Consider the following 19,647-nt stretch of genomic DNA (forward strand, 5'->3'; position numbering starts at 1 on the left):
GCATCCCTCCTCAGAGGAACCATCTCAAGATGTTTCTGTGTTACTGTGCTGTGAATAAATGGTTTTGTGGAACAAGACATCTGAGACTCTTCCATGGGAAACCTGCGACAAGATGAGTGCCCGTGGTCAACCCCCATGGTCCCACTGCCATCACCCAGTGCTCACCCTGTGCTGGGGCATCTCTGTGGCAGTGAATGCAGCTGGGTTCTCACCCAGGCTGGCCGCTGTCAGCACCAGCCCCAGCAGCAGGTTCTTGTAGTGAATGTCATCATCACTGGGGTCTGCAGGGCACGTGAGGGCAGCGAGCAGAGGCCTCAGCAAACTGAAGGTCAATGTAGACCCCACTCTGGGCCATGCAGGCAGCACAGCAGCAGCAGTGCAGGAACCCAGTCCTGTCTTTCTCCATTGTGGTCAGGTGTCAGAGTGTGGCTAAGACCATACTGCATGGAGACACATCTTCCTATGCAGAAAAGCAGAAGTAGTTGCTTTATTTGCAAAAAGTAGGTTTTTTTCCTGCATATGCTCTCATTTTTAAGGGGTGGGGGGTGAATGAGCTCCCTCCTGCTCAGTATCCTCTGCGTTCAGGTCCCCAGGTTGTGAGGAGCCCAAACCCATGAGTACAGGCCACAGCAGGGCAACCTTTCCCCATGCATCACCTTCCACCTCCCAGTCCTGCTCAGGCTGACAGGGTGCACTGGCTGTATGGGCTTGGTCTTTTGCATGTGCTGGGAAGGAGTCCCAGAGAGGTCTGTGCCAGAGCAGCAGGTTGCTGGAACAACCCAGTGGTCTATACCGAAACCAGAACAGCCTCTGGAACTAAACAACTCCAAATCAAGCCCTAGCAGGACTTTTAGGCTCTCATACATCACCCAGCCTCAAAACAAAGTAAGGGTGTTTGCTGGAACCTCCTCAGACTGGGCAGGCACCAGCAAACAAGCTGCTGCCCAGCAAGTCTTCCATGGGACTGCAGAGGTAAAGGGTCACCTCTCAGCAGCATGCCCCAAGAAGCAAAAGTGTTGTAGATGTCGGCAAACCCAATGGGAAGAATGATGATGTCTGACTTATTTCAGAAGGTTGAATGATTTCTTTATTATAAATTATGCTATGATACATTAATATACTATATTAAAGAGGATACTAAAAACTACTGGAGAGCTACTCTTTCTAACTATCATATCTAACTCCCTCACAACTCGTGACCCTGTTCTCCAGAGTCCAAACACAGGTGGATCTGACTGGCCATCAGGCCCAAACAATCCACCGTGTTCCAACCACGCATTCGCTCTAGGTAAACAATTCTCCAAACACATTCCACAAGAGAAAAACAAGGAGCAGAAATAGAAATTGTTTTCTCTTTGACTTCTCTCTGTGCACCTTTATAAAAATCCTGAGAGAGAAATGTGCTTACCACACAAAAGCCCCAGGCAACCACGACGATCAGAAAGCCCAGAGCTTTCATGGGATCTGTGTCAGCCTGCACTGGAGCTGCTGCTGAATGCTGCCATGGCACCATGGGCATGCTTGGATTTCTGCTGGCTCAATGCTGGCTCCTGGCCACAGGATGCAATTTCCCACTTGTGAGTGATGCAACCGAGTCTGAGAGCTGGAGGATGCACCTCCATCCTATCACCCCCACACCCCAAAGCCAGCTGCAGTTATTGGCAGAATTTATTGGCAAAGTGCAGAGTTCTGGAGGGTAAAGCGGTCTGGGCCAGGAGGCAGCGGAGCCTGGGAATGCCCATGCACTGGAGTCAGGCAGGGAACAGGGTGGTGGCACAGGCTGGGAGTCACCATGGCCATCAGGGCCTCACACAGCTGTAGGTGGTGTTTCCCCAGAGGAAGGCAGGAGGCAAGGACTGGAGCCACTGCATGGTGGCTGCACTCTGCTTGCAGACCCATGTGAGGGCTTCTGTGCATGCACCACCTAAAAGTCCCAAGCCTGACACCCTGCCACAAGCCTGGAAAGACTTGGTGTAGCACTGGACTAGGAAGATCCTGCAAGGGAGAGACTGGGCTGAGATGGGATGGGCAGGAAGAACTGAGGCTGTCCCATCAGCAGCTCCAGCAGCTGGGGACCAGACACTGCACAGACATGCTGTGGGGGCAAAGTTCACCCTCCCCATGGATAACAGTCTCCTTCCCGCCTCCTCCCAATTAGGCCACATGCCCTAATGCCCCAGCCCCATCACTCATGACGTACCCCCAGGTCAATCCTAGCAGGGCTCAGCACTGACCAAACTGGGACCCCGCTTTTGCGGGATCTCCTGCAGTCCCTCACCCAGGCAGAGTGTGGGCACCAGGGTCAGGTGCACCCTGCTAAAAATGCCCCTTCCCTAAAATGCCCCAATGCAGTCCTGGGAAGAAAAAAGGCAGCCAAAATATGGATCACATCCCTGCATGCCTGTCACCACCCCGAGCCCTGATGATGGACCTTCAGCACACCTAGCTGAGAACAAGCTGATAGCCTCACCCTTCCAGTGTGGTGCCATCCAGCCACTTCTGGGGAAGGCAAGGGGCTGCAGGAGGGTAGGGAACCCACTGAGAGAGTTGGGGAGCCATTACCTGATGTGGGAGGAAAGCGCAGGTCAGCATACATGACACCCTCTTCCATCCCTTCCTTGGTCTCCTGCTCTGCAGCCCTCAGGGGCAGCGACAACCCTTTCCCAGCCCTGCTTCTCAGACAGCTGTGATGCAAAATGGAAAGTATCACTTCCTGGTGGGGTCCCCAGAGGCACCACCTGGCACAAAACCCGGGGGCTTTTGGGACTGCCAGACACTTGGGGCAAGGGGTAGTCCTGTTGAGGGCAGCATCCCAGCATCCCAGCAGGAGGGAACCGCACACTCCTGGCTTTGGGTCGGCAAGCAGTGGGAATGGCTGCTGGCTCAAACATGCAGCCAGGGCTGGGCTAGGCAGCCACGTCATGGAGTTGCAAAGGACCTTAAAGGTCATCTCGTTCCAAGCCCCCTGCCAAGAACAGGGACACCCTCCACTAGACCACGCTGCTCAGAGCCCCATCCAACCTGCTTTGAACACTTCCAGGGATGAGGCATCAACAGATTCCCTGGACAACCTGTGCCAGTGCCTCACCACCTTCACAATCATTTCTTCCTAAAACAGGAAATGTCATATGGGAAGCAGCTGAAGTCACTTTGCTTGCTCAAGCCTGGAGAAAACGAGACTGTTGGGAGACCTCCTCACAGTCTACAAGAGGATGCAGAGGGGCAGACACTCTTCTCAAGGATCTCTTCTCTCTTTTGACAAGTGACAGGACCTGAGGGATGGTGTCAGGAAAGATTTAGGTTAAATATTAGGGAAAGGTTTCTCACCCAGAGGGTGGTTGGGCACTGGAATAGGCTTCCCAGAGAAGTGATCACAGCACCAAGCCTGACAGAGTTCAGGAAGTATTTGGACAATGTTCTCAGGCACACGGGGGGATTGTTGGGGGTGTCCTGTGCAAGGAGCTGGACTTTGATGATCCCAGTGGGTCCCTTCCAACCGAGGAAATTCTGTGATTCTGTGATGAATATCACAGCTAAACCTGACCTCTGACAGTCTGAAGCCATTCCTCCTTCTATCACTACACACCCTTGCAAAAAGTCCCCCTCCATCTCTCTTTAGTCCTTCTGGTACTGGAAAGCTGCTTAACGTCTCCCCAGAACCTTCTCTTCTCCAGGGTGAACAAGCGTGGCTCTCTCAGTCTGATCTGCCCTAGGGACTGCAAGGGAAGACTGGGTATTCCTGGGGAACAGGACACATTCCCTTGCCCCTCTCTCCAAGGAGCATGGCCACGGGGTGTTTGCTTACAAGCCTCTTTTTTTTGCATGGGGCTACAGCTGCACCTCAGCCCTGGAAAGTGGGGAGCTGGGGTGCTCCTTCCCAGCCTCCAGGGCTGCCGTGATGGCCACCCCTGCCGTGCCCTCGTATGGGGGAGCGGCAGAGTCCCCCGAACCCCCGGGAGCCTGCGGGCAGACAACGACCCCGCTGCGAGCAGGCGGCTTTCGCTGCAGGAGGCTATCTCGTCCAGGACTACGTTTCCCAGCGGCTCCTCCCGGGGCTGCACATGCTCGATGCTGCCCCCGGCCCCTCCCGGCAGCTCCCGGCGCGGCGCAAGGGCGGTCGGCTCCGCAGGTGCGGCTCCCGGTGCGACCGGCGGCGCGGCGCTGCCCGGCGCGGTTCCCGGGGCGCCTCCCGGTGCGCCCTCGGGAGCGCACGGCCGAGCCCCGCCGCCGGCCCGGACCCGAGCGATCCCGGGCAGCCCCGCCTCGGACCGGCAGCATGCCCCGCGGGCGAGTCTGGACGGACGAGGAGGTCATCAGCCTCCTGTCGCTGGTGCAGGACTCGGGCGAGACCGCGCTGCTCATGGCCTCCACGTCGCGACCCAACGAGGCGGTTTGGCAGGAGATTTCCGAGTGTCTGTCGGCGGCCGGCTACAAGCGCAGCGTGGCCCAGTGCCGCTCCAAGTGGAAGGCGCTCAAGCAGACTTTCCACTCGGAGCGGGAGAAGCTCCGGAGCACAGGATACCACTCGAGCCGGCTGCCGCCGTACTACCGAACCATGAAGAGCATCTGGAAGGCGGCTGGGCGGCCCGTCTTTGGCGAACGGAGGATGACACGTGGGTGTCGGCGACGGGCTTGTGGGCTGAGCAGGGTGGCTGGACGTGGGGTGCTGGTGGAGCACCGGTGCTGCGTGGACAGTCAGTTGATGGTATTTCTCTTCCCCTAGACATGGTGAAGCTGCCTTCCAGAAGGCGCAGGTCAGCCCTTGCCACATACTCTCCATCCTCACTAGAGCCACCAGGTAGCCATGAGCTCAGGCAGCTGGAGTGGGGTTTGTCCTGGCTGTGAGGTGGCGGACACCCCTCTTCCCCCAGTTACTGAAGCTCTTTTCTGCACCCCTTCACCTCCTTCTGCAGAGCACAGCACTGGTGAGGACACCCCCAGCACACTGCTGTCACCCGTGGAGGACAAGCAGGAGAGTTGTAAGTACTGAGCTGCCCTGCTGCACTGAGCTGCATGGCCAGGGCTCCAGCCCAAGCCCATGCCAGCGTGATAGGAGCGGGAGGCTAAGAGGATCAGGGGATCCATCACATGTCCCTCAGCGGGGATGGTCAATGATTGGTGTGTTGGGACTTGTCGCTGCTGGCTTTGGCTTCAGACCAGCCCCAGAGCATATGGGGATAGGGATGGCTGGGATAGCCCAGTAGGGAGTCCCAGCCTGAGGAAATGGCAAGGCTGCTGGCTGCCCTATGGCAGATCATGAGGCGAGATATCTGGAAGGGGCAGTGGCCCTGATACAGCGCAGGGTTCTTGTGGCTGGTGGCATTGCAGGGCATGTGACTCCCTTCCCTTCAGCAGTTCCTGGCTCCTCACTTGCCCAGTAATACCATAAAGCTTCAGATGAGTTTGGGCTGTGTGTGAGGGCCAGAGCTGCCTGCAGTTCCCCTGCCCTTTAGCCCACCCACATGAGTAACCTGCACACCCCTCACTGCTCACACTCCTGGGGATTTGGCACTGAGGTGATGCAGGATACATCCCAGAGTCTGGTTTGCGTGGATGCCCCAGCCATCTTCCCACACTGGGTAACCACCTTCTGTCTCCCCAAATTCCCCCCGCTGTTTCAAGTGGATGTGGGATTCTCCTTCTCTTCCAGTCCTAGTCTGTTGTGTAGCATTGCTGTGCACTGCTCCGCCACTGCTGCCTTCCAGCCTAGAGGTGGCTGCATTGCAGTGGTGGGTCAGTGACTCCTGGTTTTGTACCTAGCTCTGAAGTGCTTTGGGGCCCTGCAGGGCACTCTGGAGCTGTGGCTAGGGCATGTCAGTCTGAGGGGCTGGCCGGGGTAAGCCGGGCAGACCCCAGGCTGATGGTGATCCACCAGCAGGTCCCTTCAGAAGGCATATCTCTCCTCTCTGTTTTCTCCCAGCAGCTGGTGAGGAGCACATTGCTGGAGTGTCATCCATAACCCCTGACAAGCCATGTAAGACTTTCCTTGCCCTGCTCAGCCCAGTAAACCCCCTCAGCCCCACAAGCAGGGTCTGATATGGTTCTCTTTGCAGATGCCAGATGCTGCTTCTCTGCCTTCTCCTTCCTGGGTGAGTACCATATCCTGGCTACCATGCTTGTGTGCCCTGAGGCAAGAGTTGGCTGCAGCTCACAGGCTGTGTCTGCTCTCCTTCCAGGCTGTCACACTCCCACGAAGCAGGAAAAAGCTGAGAAAAAGGCCAGTAAGTGTCTGCAGCTTTGTGTGAGTCCTTGTGCTCCAGGGCACAGCTCCATCCTGTCCTGCCAGTGAGAAAGGCACAGGCTCCCAGAGGCATTGCCCTCCCAGGGCTCTTTGTCGTAGTCAGACTAAATTTGGGGCTTGGGTGTCTCCATCACTCTTGCTGTTTACTCCATGCCAAGCTTTTGTGACAGATTTTCCTGGTGAGACGTCCTTGGGGATGGGAAGAGGAAACGGAGGGCTGCCACAGGCTGCTGCAGCCACAGGCTCCCACAGGAAAGCAGCCATGAGTGAGCAGCCAGCAGCAAGTGAAGACGCATCAGACACAAGCCTGCATGGTGGGTGCTCCCTGCAGCTTCCCAGCAGCCTCACAGGGAGCTCTCGGAGCCATGGTGAGGTGCCACTGACCCCTCTCTCACTGCAGGGTCTGGCGTGGCAGGCTTGCTCCAGAACGTGCAGCAACTGCTGGTGCAGATCCTTCAGACATCACGGCAGCAGCAGGCACTACTGGAGAGCCTGGCCAGCAACACTATCTCCCACCTCCACCTCCTCTCCCGTAGCATCGCGCAGGTGGGCAAGACCCTGAACCAACTCCTGCTCCAGCCTCATCCTGACCCCACTGGCCCCTGTGTCCCCCATGTGCCCCTTTCTGAGGGTGGCTCCAGAGTGGTCTGCTCCCCTGGTGCTCCCTACACTTCCCTGGACCACAAAGAGGATCCTCAGCTGTTCCCTGATGCCACGTTCATTACACGCTGAGTGCCACCATCACTGGCCCCAGGGGCAAGAGCTTTGCTACAGAGTTTGGCACAAATCTTTGTATCAGAGGTTCCAGATATTTTGAAAGTTTATACTAGAGAGACATTTCAATAAAATTAAAAATAGTTTTTCAATAGAAGTGATGTCGACTGACCAATTCTTTCCTCCTCTCTGGGGAATGATCCCCTTCTCACTTTCGAGATGAGCATGAGGGGAACTTGTCACTGTAGAGCAGGATAGTAACGAGAACGACTCTAAATCAAAGGCAAAGAGAATGAACTCTGATTTATTTCAAATGCACCGCTCTATTTACAGAGAACATCGTGCAGACTAGTTTCATTGCTCTTAGAGTAAAAACACTCACACCATTGGTGTGCAGTGAATCATGCACGGTGGCAGAACATATCTATAAACAATGTGAACAACAAGATAGATTAGAGAATTATTTACATTCTTTCCCAACTGTCTCCCAGGCTCTCGCCTGGTTAAAAAACCTTATCTTTTTCTCTCTGACTGAACTGAGAATATCCACAGGAACTCAGCTATTTACAGACTTAGAGAAACTCCCAACAGCAAGGGGCAGATGTACTTTTCCTACCCTTTACAGCAGCGCCTGGGGTGGTCATCACACCCTCTTGGGAGATGTGCTGCTGGGCTGAGGAGCAGAGCAGGGCCACTGCCAGGAGTGGAGGCCAGGAAGCCCAGGCTGCATCTTTCTCCAAGGGAAGAGACTAGGGTGGATGATGGTGTGCTGGGGAAGCAGCGTGTGCAGCAGCCACAGTCCCTTAGCGTCCCGGTCCTTGGCAGGCTTCTTCCAGGGGACAAACTGGGACTTCCACACCCAGTACTGTGGGCTTGCCACGTGCACTGGTGAGGCCCTCTTGCTCCAGGAGGGATCCTCCTGCTTTCAGTACATAGATTATCATCAGGTAACATTAGCTGCAGACACACCATGGCATGTGCCTAGAGAATGGACCTGTGACTCTCACCTGGACCCCACCACCTTCACCAGTTTGTGCACATCCTCCATGGGGATGGGGCAATGTGCTGTCTGCCTCCAGAATCTCTTTGCCTCATCCAGGGAGTGGAAGTATACATCGTGTAGACATCAGGAAAATAGTCCTGCCAAGCCAGATGCCACCTGCTGGAGGGCTGCCAGGTGGCCTGCCACTACTCCCAGAAGCGCAGGAAGACCATGTAGAGGCCAGTCCATGCCAGATCAAGCCCAGCCAGGAAGATGGGCAAGCAGTCCATGTTGAAGCAGTTGTCATCCCGTCTTGAGGACGTGTGGATGATGAATCCACTGCCTGGATGCCATGCATGACCTTCAGGGTGAGGTTGCAGTACATGTCCCTGTAGATCCCCAACTAGATGTCCCTGAACTCCTGCCCTTTCCACTGCACACCCTGGTCTGTTGCCTGCCCCACCATCTTCCCAGAGTTTGCCAGGGCACCCCACATCTTCCAGGTGCACACACCAGCTGGCTGGAGCACCCCACATGTGGCCAAGCTGTGAAGAGGGACCAGGGGCACAGTCACAGGGCCCAACAGCAAAGTGGCAGGGGGACAGCAGGTGTCACAGCAGCAGTGAACAACAACGTCACAGCCCAGACATCATCTAGCAGGGGAGAAACATGGGCAGGTAGTGCTGGAAAGGCCCCTGACCCCCCTGGCACTGTCCCTCATCCCATACCAGCTGTGCACCCTGGGTGGGAGAGAAAGGCATGCCACAGAGGCACACAGGCCTCGTGATGCAGTGGGCAGGGAGCTGGGGTCTGTGGGGGCTGCTGGGAGCAGGGCCAGCCCTGGTGGTCATGATGCTCCCACCACTGCATACAAAACATCCTCTGTGCTCCCAAGCAGGAGTAGCTGGCCAGCAGTTCTGGCCCCAAGCCTCACAGCGATGGGGCCACTGCCTGCAAACATTTCTGCCCCAGATTTTTCTTCCTGGGACCTATGAGGGCAGGCACAGAGAAGAGAAAGGTGGGATCTCCCTGAGCCTTGGTCTTGCGCTGGTGAAGTTGCAATGGCTGGGCTGTGGTTGTCCATGCTCCACACTGACCTTGCTGTGTTCCCCATCATTCCACTGATTGCCCTGTCGTGCTCCCAGTCAGCCTGCTGTGATCCCCGTCATCCCACCACACTTCCCAACACTCCGGCTTGCTCCTGGCCATTCTGCCATGCTCCTTGCTTGAGTCTACACCTACTCCTTCCAGCCCTGGGCCACCACAGCACCAATCCTTCAGCTCTGGGGTGCTGGGGCAGCAGGGTGGGCTGTCCCCTCTCCATTCAGGAGGTGAAGGGCAGTGAGAGCTGCTCTGAGATGGGGGTGCAGGAGGGGGCTGGCTGCTGAGGAGAGTGGTGCTGCAGCAAGGACGGGGCATGGGGGATGAGGGGGGTGTCCTGGGGGCTGCAGGTCAGGGGTGCATGGGATAGCGCCGGAGGTACCAGTGGGACATAACAATGTGGTTACCGGGGGTTTCAACGGAGTGGTGTGCAACGGGTGCAGTGAGGGGTGCAGGGGGTTACAGTGAGGGGTGCAGTGAGGGGTGCAGTGAGGGGTACAGTGCGGTGCAGGGGGTGGCAGTGAACGGCGCAGGGGGTGCAGTGGGTTGCAGTGAGGTGCAGTGAGTGGCACTGGAAGGTGCCGGGGGTGCAGTGAGGGCTGCCGGGGCTGCACAGCGGCGCAAAGGGAATGCACGGCGGCTCAAAGGGAATGCACGGCGGCGCAAAGGGAATGCACGGCGGCTCAAAGGGAATGCACGGCGGCGCAAAGGGAATGCACGGCGGCTCAAAGGGAATGCACGGCGGCGCAAAGGGAATGCACGGCGGCGCAAAGGGAATGCACGGCGGCGCGGGGGGAGCGCAGGGACCGCGGACTCCGAGCCGCTGCTCCCGGCCTGCCCCTGCGGGGCGTGGTCTGTCCGGAGTGACAGCTCAGCGGCCAATAGGAACGCAGAAAGGAGAGGATGGGCGGGTTTTCCTGTGCACACCACCCAATCGCAGGGGGCGGTGCGGAAGGGGGCCGGGCCGGGCCGGGCCGGGGCAGACCCCGGGCTCCTGAGGGAGGGTCCGGAGCGCGGCCCGGTCCGCAGGGGCTGGGCCGTCACCGCCCCCGCACGGTGGCCCCCGTGGCAAGGGGCTGGCTCACCGCCACGCCCCTGCGGGCTGTGCCTCACTGCCCGCCTCCTGCGGGCAGGGGGCTGCTGGGCAGCGTGGGGGGTCCTGCCAGGGCAGGGCTGTGGCGCTCGCACGGCACCCTGTGCTCCAGCCTCTGCCCGCAAAGCTTCCCGTGCGCCAGGCTTCCCGTGCCCCCTGCTCCCCTCCGTCTGGGGCTCAGGGCGGTGCCAGAGGGGCGGTGGGACAGGGCTGGACCCCAGTCTCTTCCCAGCGAGCCCCGACTCCTGGGATGCAGTGCAGGTGGCCGTTCCAGCGAGCGTAACGGGCTGGCACAAGGGCGTGCAGATGTGGAAGGGTCTGAGGTAGACACAGCCGTCGCCTTTCCGGCGGGTCTCCATCAAAAGCCCTGCCTGGTGAGACCCTCCCCCTCCAGGCACATGCGATGGGTCTGCACTTGCAGGGCTGGAGTGACAGCCAGGAGAACACAGGAAAAAAAAAAAAAAGGGTGGCCTTCTGGGGCATGCAAGATCTTCTCCAGGCTAGAAATACAAGTGAAAGCACCAGCATGTCTCAGCAGGATTTCAGTGTTGCTGTTTAGTGGCTATGGGCCCCTGAGGATGCTGCTCTGGCCAGCCTGGGCATACAACTCCTTCTGCCGCCATCACACACAGCAGTTTGCAACAGAGCAGCTGAAACAAAGCAGCTAACTGCCAGGGCAGCTGGAATGGATTCCTGGGGTAGTGGAGGCTTGGCTGGAGGATTTTTCCTTGTTTTTAACCTATTCTGGAACAAGTCAAAGCTGTACCACTCTCCTGACCCTCTCCCTCCTGCATGGCCTGCCCCATGCCCAGAGCCTATGTTTAATGTCTAGAAGAATTGAAATAATAAAGTTACCTGCCAGTGGCAGCAAGCTCTTTGCCCTGGTACCTCACTCCCAGCCAGCACACTGTAAGCTGGAGGTGATGCTCTGTGCCCACTTGAGCCCAGTCCCTTCTCACAAAGCTGGAGTACAGCTAGTGTGACCCAAATGACTGCCCTGAGAGCAGATTTGGGCTGTGTCTGTAGTTGGCTGCTAACAGTTGAATGTTCAGTCCTGTGTCTTCCCCACTGCGTCAGCCCTGCATCAGCCACTTCTCTTCTCTTTCCTTTCCCAAAGAGTGCCCCAAGACCTGGGGTGACCTGATGAGGGGTACACAAAACTCCTGGCCACAGCTCACCCTTCAGCCCAGCTCCAATGGCCATCCTGACAAAAGCCCCTGGCCACAGCAAAAGCATGAGGTATTGGCATTAGGAACAGGACATGGCTCTTGAGCCTTGTGAAATCCTTCTCATAATCTCCAAATACTGGAGGAGAGGTTTAGCATGGTGGGTGTGACTCCCACCGGCACCCTGTGCACACACTGCCCCTGCATCCTCACGCCTCTCCCTGTGCCAGTGGTCCATGTTCACAGCTCAGTCCTCTCTCCCAGGCTACTGGATGTCCAACCTGCTGCCAAGGTGTTATGGTTTGACACTGGTGCAATGCCAGCACCTTTATGAAAATGCACCTTCCTAAATAATTGCTATGAGATGTGATCAGGAACAGAATAGAGTAGGCTTAAGCTTAATAACGAAGAGAAAAAACTTTATTAAGTACTACTATTATAAAACACAGACACTAAATGTCACACATGGCAACTGGCCGGAGAAAATCTGCTAGTGTGACACTCTCTTTTCCATGTCACACTGCTCTTACCACTATGCATTGACAGACTGCTCATAGGGTTTTTTTTTAAGGATGCTTTGCCAAGGACTAAAGAAAAACAACAGTTCAGTTTCTCATTTTGGGACTACAGTCCCCCCCCATTTCCCTCTGGGGCTGAGGGTCTAAGAACAGAGATCTTCTTCTCTTCTTCTTCTCTTCTTCTTCTCTTCTTCTTCTCTTCTTCTTCTCTTCTTCTTCTTCTTCTCTTCTTCTTCTCTTCTTCTTCTCTTCTTCTTCTCTTCTTCTTCTCTGAAGACAGAGGGACTCTCCACACTTTTTTCAGCTTTCTTCTGTTCTCTCTACTTCTCTGTTGGTAATCACTGAAACAGGTCTCTTGGCCCACCAACGCATCCCCCTAAATGCAGTCTCTGTTGCAGGAGAATTTGGTTCAGTCTATGGCTAACAAGAAAAGTCCAGCCACAAGCCACTCCATCATCTCCTCCCACTCAAAAATTTCTCTTCCAGCATTTCAGATCTTAGACTGTCTCTCTTCTACTTTAAATTGAAGAGGAGTAATATTTTACAAAGCCTTCATTTCCCAGGAAAGGGTTAAAAGTTCAGACTCCCCAGAGGGATGGCTGAAATCTCTGCCCAGAAGCCAATTCCCAAGGCCAAGGCTGGGCACCTCCCCCCCCACCCCCAACTTCTCCTCCAAGGCTGGGCACCTTCCCCCGCCTCCTTCTCCTCCGCGCCGGCAAAGTTACAGGTGCCATCCGGACTCTCTGTCTCTTCCCTCTGGGTGGGGGACGACAAAGGCATCACCATTTCTCTCCACCCTTCCGTCCGCAGGAGCTGGCTCAGTTCCAGTCCTTCAGCCCCCTTGGCTCACCTTGACCAGGCTGCATGGCTTCCCCTGCCCACCCAGCGCATGACTGGGCAGGGCGTGTCTATACCTTCAGTGGTCACTCTAGGTGCCAATATCTAAACCTGACCACTAATTGGTTTGACCCAACTCCCTGAAAAAATTCACTTCTATGTCAAACCACGACACTAGGATGGGCCTGCAGCCACTCAGGGAGGGTGTCCAGAGGGATGGATGCCACTGGGCTCTCAGGCAACCCAGCTGGCCTTTGGCCCCTTCTCTATTGCACTTTCTTTTAAAAACATGACATTTTTCAATGGAAATAGAATCACTTTCACCAGCAGCTCTTAGTTCTTCATATGTGGAACAGGAGGCAATGACCGAGTATTTAGGCTCATGGACATGACCTGATGGTCTTACACGCCACAAAACAGTGCTCAGAATCTCCCCCACTGAACAACCATACAGATGGGATGCAGCACAGCATGGATTAGGCAGAGGTATAATTTCAAAATCCAGAACTTAAGTGAAGCAGGAGAGGGTGTCTAAGGACAAGGAGAGGAAGCTGCTTTGATGTGTATCAGGATGTTTATCTTGGTATCAAAAGCCCTAGTTCTCTTTTTTAATGAAGTGGCTCCTTGCTTTGAAGTGGATCCTCCTGTGCTGTGCATGGCTGCAGCTCAGGGAGATCCTGCACAGACTTCACCCTCCCCAAATGTTAATTTTTCTCTTGTGATTTGCCTGAAATTTATGAGACCAAAGTGAAAACTCAGGGATGAGAGCAGCCAATCTGCCTTTGGACCTGCCAGACAGAGGATGGGGGGTCAGATGGATTTTTGAAGGCAGGTTGAAGGCAGGGTGCCTTCAGGGAGATGCCGTGCCTCGGAGCACTTGGCACCTCCCTGCAGCAAGTACAACCTCGGGGTGTACAAACATTTATAAGGTCCCTTGAGATGAGGTGGGTGTTGCTCCAGGTCCTCCCCCACAACAGGGAGGAAGCCTCCAGCTCAGATTATCCATCTTCCCAACAGGAGACGACTTCATTAGTTAATTAGAACAACAATCCTCATAGTCTCATCTGGGATTTGTAGTTGTGCTGGCAGGAGATTTGCTGACTGCAGGCAAGCCCTGGGGCAAAGCTTCTCAGGAGAACTTGGCACATGGAGCCTTCAGGGATTTACCTCCCTTCCTGCTGAGCCAGGAGTCTCTGGATTGCACTTGTTCCAAACCCATTTAATTTTAGCCAAAAACATTCCTCTTCAAAATGCAGAGCCTTGTGTTTTAGCTTTGGAGGTGATGAAGCATATTTATGTAAAGTAACAATCATTTGTAATATTCCTCTCATTGTAGGCACACCTCTCTCAGTCCAACAGGAAGCTTCAATATGATTTCTTTAATGCGGGCTCCATTGAGAGCTCTGTTCATACATAACAACATATTGCTTAGCACTTGGGACTCAAGGGAAATTTTAGTGGTAGTGTTTGAGTGGGGGAAAATTATTTTTAAGGCAAAAGCTTTAATCTGCAAGCCATAAAAGGAACAGTGCCTTTTTGTCCTATGGACAGTGTTCTCAGCCTCTGCTAACATGATTTTATCTTCCTCGGTAGGCTTGCTTCTTAAGATAAATTTATCCAGGATTGCATTTAGTGTAACAGCTTGGTTTCTGTTGGTGCAAGGCTGATTTCTCACAAGAGCAAATGCCTTAATTTCCTACCAGTTGACAGCAAGTGCAGATGCATTTTGTACTCGTAGACTTTATCCTTGCAATCCCAGCCCTTCCTCTGCTCACCAGCCAGGATGTGCCAAGGCTGCTCCTTCAGCATCACCCCTCTGTGGGCTGTAGATGTCTGCTTCGGGGATAGAAGCACTTGGCTTCTTTGTCCTAACAGGAAGAGCTTGCAGGACTCACAGATCCTACCCCAAGATTCATCCAAAGGGGTAAATCTAAGCTGCAGCACTCTGATGCACCCCTGGACATCCCCAAACTCTCATTGCTATGGCAACAATTTAGCAAATTTAGCAGTGCAAAATTATTTGCAATTTTAAACTGTTGCCAAGGTCTTCCTCAAAGGCTCTTTGCGGGTGGTTTTGCTCTGGTTTTTCATGTAACCTTCCCCCCCTTTCATGTGCTCTTCATTCTGGCACATCTCCCTTCCTTGAGGAATGACCTTTCCCACCCATTTATTCACTCCACTCCTTGGCCATGCTGGCCTTGCAAATCTTGTTAAAGGACGTGTTCATTTACTGGAAGTCTCCAGTGTTCGGATCTGAGCAGTCTCATGCTGTCTGCAGGCAGTCTGCCCCCCTGGCTGCTCTATTAATTTCTCTTAGCAAGCTCCCTGATTTCTATGCAGTTCCCTTGATGAAGTTAAGCACGACTCAAGTGGTTTTTCCACTCAACAGAGCAGGTCTTCAACAACCCTCTTCTAAATTGCCAGGGTTAAAGTCCTGAGTCCAGCCCCCCCCGGAGGTTTCTCCACCAACCTCCCCAAGAAACTCATTTAACAGCAGCTGAAAATCGTGATGCTTTGCATCACCAGCACATTTTCCTGATTTCCCATGTCTCAGTGTCCCCCTTTCCTGTCTGCTGCTCCCTTCCAGCCATGTGACCATGGCAGCTGCTGTTTATCCCTTGACACGTTCCCCCTGAATGCTCTGGTCCCTGTGGGTACAGCCAAGCCTTTTGTCCCTCAGTTCCATGGCCCCTGGCCCCTGGCCCCCTACCCTCATGCCAAACTGGGCATGCCCTTCCACCCATGTGTTTCCTCACTTCTCCAGGTGTTGTGACATGATGTGCTGCTGGGAAATGCTGGTTCTCAGTGCCCTGGGTCCCCCTGACAACCCCTTGTCTCTGCTCTGGGGTGACTTTGTCATGCTCAGCTCTGTCTCAGTTCTATGGGACAGGTACCCATGGCAGGGTGTTTCCCAGGAACAGGGCCCTGGAGAGTTGCCCCATGGCACTGGAGCTGGGCTTTCTCCATCTGTAGCTGTATCTCCCACTTGTGAATGCCTGCCTCCCACCTGGTCCTTACTCACCCAGCACACAGCAGACTGGGGCTGAAGCTTTGAGGGGTCCCTGATCCCATCCCCTGAAGGCTGGGGATGGCAGTAGGGAGGATGAGACCCGGAGCTGGGGCATGGGGTAGAAGGAGGGGTGAGCAAGCAGGCTGTGCATGGGTCCCCCAGGGAAAACAGGATCCCTTTGCATGCACAGAGCTGCTCCCTCAGGCTGCCCATGACACAGGCACTGCCTGCAGGGCTGAGGGACAGCCAGGGACCGAGCAGGGCAGGCAGGTCCAGTGCCTGAGAGCTGCATGGTGGTGCCAGCTGTGGGTGATGGATGGCTCTGTGTGAGGAGGGCAGTCAAGCCTTGCTACTCTGATGAGAAAATCATCGAGTGGCTGCAGGGTGCTTCAGGCAAGCTGCAAAAATAAGAGAGCAGCCAGGGCATTCTCTGAGCCCTTCATCATCCTCAGAGCAGCACAGTGACAGCCATGTTTGGCCAGGGAGCAAGCTCTGTATCCACCATGGGATTTACATTGACTGGGGTGGAAAGGCTTTGCCTCCCTGGGGTCTGGCAGCACAGTGAGCAGGAGGGCTGAGAACTCCCAGGGCAGCTGCAGGGGATCTGTGCCTCTAGACCCGGGGTTTCATGAGGATACGGGGAGAAAATACTGAGGCAGGAACAGCAGGGTTACACATCCCTCCCTACACACCTGCCTGGGGACTCATCAACCCCCAGGTGACCAATCTGGTGACACCACCAGCCACCCTTCCTCCCACACCTCCCAGACACGGTGATCAGCAAGGGGCACAGCACCCTTGTGCACCCAGAGAGACCCCAAAGCCTTGGACCTCTCGCCAGCCCCCACCCGCTGCTTCTTGGTCAGACACACATGGGCAGGGAGAGGAGGAGGGATGCCGGGTGCTGCCTGCATGCACGCAGTCTGCTGCAGGGCTCAATAATTCAGGCCTGGCACATTAAAGTTGCATGGCATGCAATTGCCATCTGCAACGACAGACTGCGTCAGGGCTCCTGGGTGATGAGTTCGGACAGCAGTCACTGGGCGGGCAGTGGTGGGAGAGTCCGGCAGCCCCCGGGGAGGGTAGAGTGAGGGCAACAGGCGGAGCACCTCTTCAGTGGGGACTGGTGTGGGAGGAGGTTGTGGCAGGAAGCACAATACCAGTGTTTGGGATGCACATTTCCAATAAACTTGTGTTGGAGCAGGGAGCGCTGGCCCACTGGCACTGACAGCCCAGCAGACAGGATGGAGCTGGGATGCAGGAATCAGGATGACACTGTTCCCGGGGCTGCCACCTTCTTATGCATTCCCTGTGTCCACTGCATCCTACCTGTCAGGACAGAAGCTGTAGAGACTTACGCTGCCCCACACACGAGTCAAAAACTCTACCCAGATGTCTCTGTCTCCAGGTCCCTGCCACCGCCTGACCTGATATGGCTCGAATCTGCCCCATCCTTCTCCAGCATTGAGGAAGCAAAGCTCTTCATCGCCTGTTCTGGGAGTTGGTTGCCATGGGGATGTCAGATGTACCTGGCTGTTATAGGGATACTGTTGCCATGGTTATGTGGTTGCTGTGCCTGGTAGAGGCAGGGATGGAACAACGGGAAAGCTGTTTACACTGGGAGGGTGGGAGTCACAGAGACCCCAATTCTCTGAGCAGGAGGGGAAGGTGGGAGAGTCCAGCCTTCACCCCAAGTGCATCCTCATGGGGCAGGGGCTGGAGGCTATGGGGAACCGTGAGAGAAAAGCTCACTAGACCCATAGGGATGGACACACTGGTGCTCCTGACCTTGCAACAAGGGAGAGGTGACTGAGGAGAACTGGAGTTTCCCATGGTGTGTCCCAGCATGCTCCCAGACAGGATTGGTGGGAGAGACACACACACCCTGTGCTGGTTGTCCCACAGGAGAGACCTCCTTCTCCATGCTTGGTGCCTGGAGCAGTGAGCAAAAACCCTTTCTGTCCTGCAGTACTGTGTATTCTGCACTTGCAATGCACAGAGCTGTGCCCCGAGCTGTGCCAACCTCCTGGGCAGTGGAATGGGTTTCTGCCCACCCTGGGACTGGGATATGAAGAGAGAATGGGGATTCCCAGCTCTCAGCAGGCAGCCCATGGGCCCCAGGGACAAGCTGGGTTGGCAGAGAATGCCTGGATCCCCTCCAGTGCTGCTTGGCCAAGCTCTCTCCTGGGCAGTGCGGTCAGATGCGTGGCCTGTCCTTGAGATGAAAAATGCAGTTGCAGGTTTAATTAAAAGGAGAGGAAGCTCTGAGCAACACCAGCAGCCCAGAAAAGCAGAGTCTAGCAGAGCTGGTGTGTTCCTCCAGGCTTCCCTGGGCAGCTCTCCTGGCTAAAACCCTTGCCCACCTTTTCCAGGACCCCTCAAGGGTCCAAACCCATATGTGCCACCCCTGTGGTGTCTGCTGTGGGGCAGGCCAGGGGCTGTGCAGCTGCTTGCACAGGGATAGCTCATCCCACCACTGGCTCTGTTATTGTAGAGTCTTCACAAATTTGACAAGCAGCAGGTTTGCACTTCAGCCCTACAGCAGTGAGACAGGGGATGAGGGATGGGTAAGCATGCTGCATGCAGTTGTGACACCTCCATGAACCTGGGGTGCATTGGTGTAGGACAAGCTTGTGTCCAGTGAGTGCTCCACTCCACCCTCTTGCTGATGTGAAAGCTAAAGCTGAGCTCCTCATCCTCTGGGGGCTGCTACTGCCAGTGGGGTGCAATTAGACTTAATTAAAAAATTAATCCTTAATCTGCCACCTGGCCAGAGAGGACATTCTGTATGGTAGAGAGAGAGCTGGAGAGTGAGCTCAGGGGGGAAGGAAAGTGGCAGATGCAGGTTCCCCAGTCTTTGTACGATGACTAGGGCTCCTGCCCAGGCTGCCCAGCACACTTCCACACCAGGCTGGCTCCCCATGGGCATAGCCCACACCAAGGCCCAGAGACAGAGGCAGCAAACCCCTGAACTCACCAGCACTGCCATGGTCCTCACTAGCTCATCCCTCCTCCTGCTTTGCCAATCCCATCCCCACAGTCATCTCCAGCTGCCCCCACAAACCCCCAAGCCCACCTTGCTCTGGCCAGCTGGGGCCCAGCTCCCAAGAAGCAGTTTTAATTAGATTGCAGTCCTATTAAATAGCTGCCTGCCTGCCTGCAGTTGCTAATCCTGTTAAGCATCCAGTAAATCTCCCTGTGCTGGGCTCTGTCCCCAGGGGTGCAGGGAGGGGGGCTGCTGGCAGGTGGGCTCTGCTCAGCTGGGATGTGGCTGCTAGGATACAGAGCTTTGCCTCAGGATTCCACTGTGAAGACCCCTGCAGGGCTGAGAAATTCTCAGGAGACTGGGGAAGTCCCCAGAGGGGTGAAAAATGTCAGTGAAACTTTCCCTGTCCTCTTTGGACCCCTCTGAGCTGCTGAAGTAGACTGAAACCCCCCTGTCCTTGAGGTACACACACAGCCCAAGTGTCTGTCACCACACCATGGTCACCACTGGTGGCAGTGGATGCTGAACCCACAGGTCTGACCATAAGCCAGACAAGGAGCAGGGGCTGAGAAAGGGCTGTCCCAACCGGGTCACAGGGTCCAGTCCATGCAATGCCCCTCCCACTGGAGCCTAGTGTCCTGCAGAGACAGGGCTGGTGGCAACTGCAGGGACACAGGGTCACTAGTCTACTGCTCCTTGGGTGTAGCAACACGTGGGGTGCTGGGGCAGGCTGCCCCAGGAATTGGGGTGACACTTACAGGCTGTGGGCTCCTGAGCATGTGGCCTTTGAAGGCAGAGGCCTCTCAGACCTGCGCATTGCCACGGCAGGCAGCAGCAGCAGCCAATGGCACCCATAGCTATGGGCTCACCACAGTCCTGCAGGCTTGGAGAGGATCCCAGATGCCCTGGTACAGCACAGATGCTCCCGGGTCAGGCATTACAGCCATCCTGTGAGAGCACAGTGCCCCAACAAAGACATCCCAGCCTTGCAACCTGTCA

The 19,647-nt window shown here is 55.5% G+C and overlaps 1 protein-coding gene and 1 long non-coding RNA gene across 2 annotated transcripts; one reads left to right on the forward strand and one right to left on the reverse strand.

The window, feature by feature from the left end:
* Positions 1–1,650: 1,650 nt before the first annotated feature.
* Positions 1,651–2,500, reverse strand: LOC137465000 (uncharacterized). Its single transcript, XR_010994524.1, has 2 exons — positions 2,471–2,500; positions 1,651–1,995 (listed from the first exon to the last, which is right to left on the reverse strand). It is a non-coding gene; the product is annotated as an uncharacterized lncRNA (long non-coding RNA).
* Positions 2,501–3,822: 1,322 nt separating this feature from the next.
* Positions 3,823–7,105, forward strand: LOC137464853 (uncharacterized). The gene is given in 8 exon segments (XM_068176409.1): positions 3,823–4,109; positions 4,111–4,613; positions 4,724–4,841; positions 4,921–4,979; positions 5,924–5,974; positions 6,018–6,221; positions 6,412–6,555; positions 6,642–7,105. Coding segments are annotated over 8 exon segments (1,698 nt in total). The 3' UTR covers positions 6,974–7,105.
* The last annotated feature ends 12,542 nt before the right edge of the window (positions 7,106–19,647 follow it).

This window comes from Anomalospiza imberbis, chromosome Z, assembly GCF_031753505.1.
Source record: "Anomalospiza imberbis isolate Cuckoo-Finch-1a 21T00152 chromosome Z, ASM3175350v1, whole genome shotgun sequence".
Lineage (NCBI taxonomy): Eukaryota > Metazoa > Chordata > Aves > Passeriformes > Viduidae > Anomalospiza > Anomalospiza imberbis.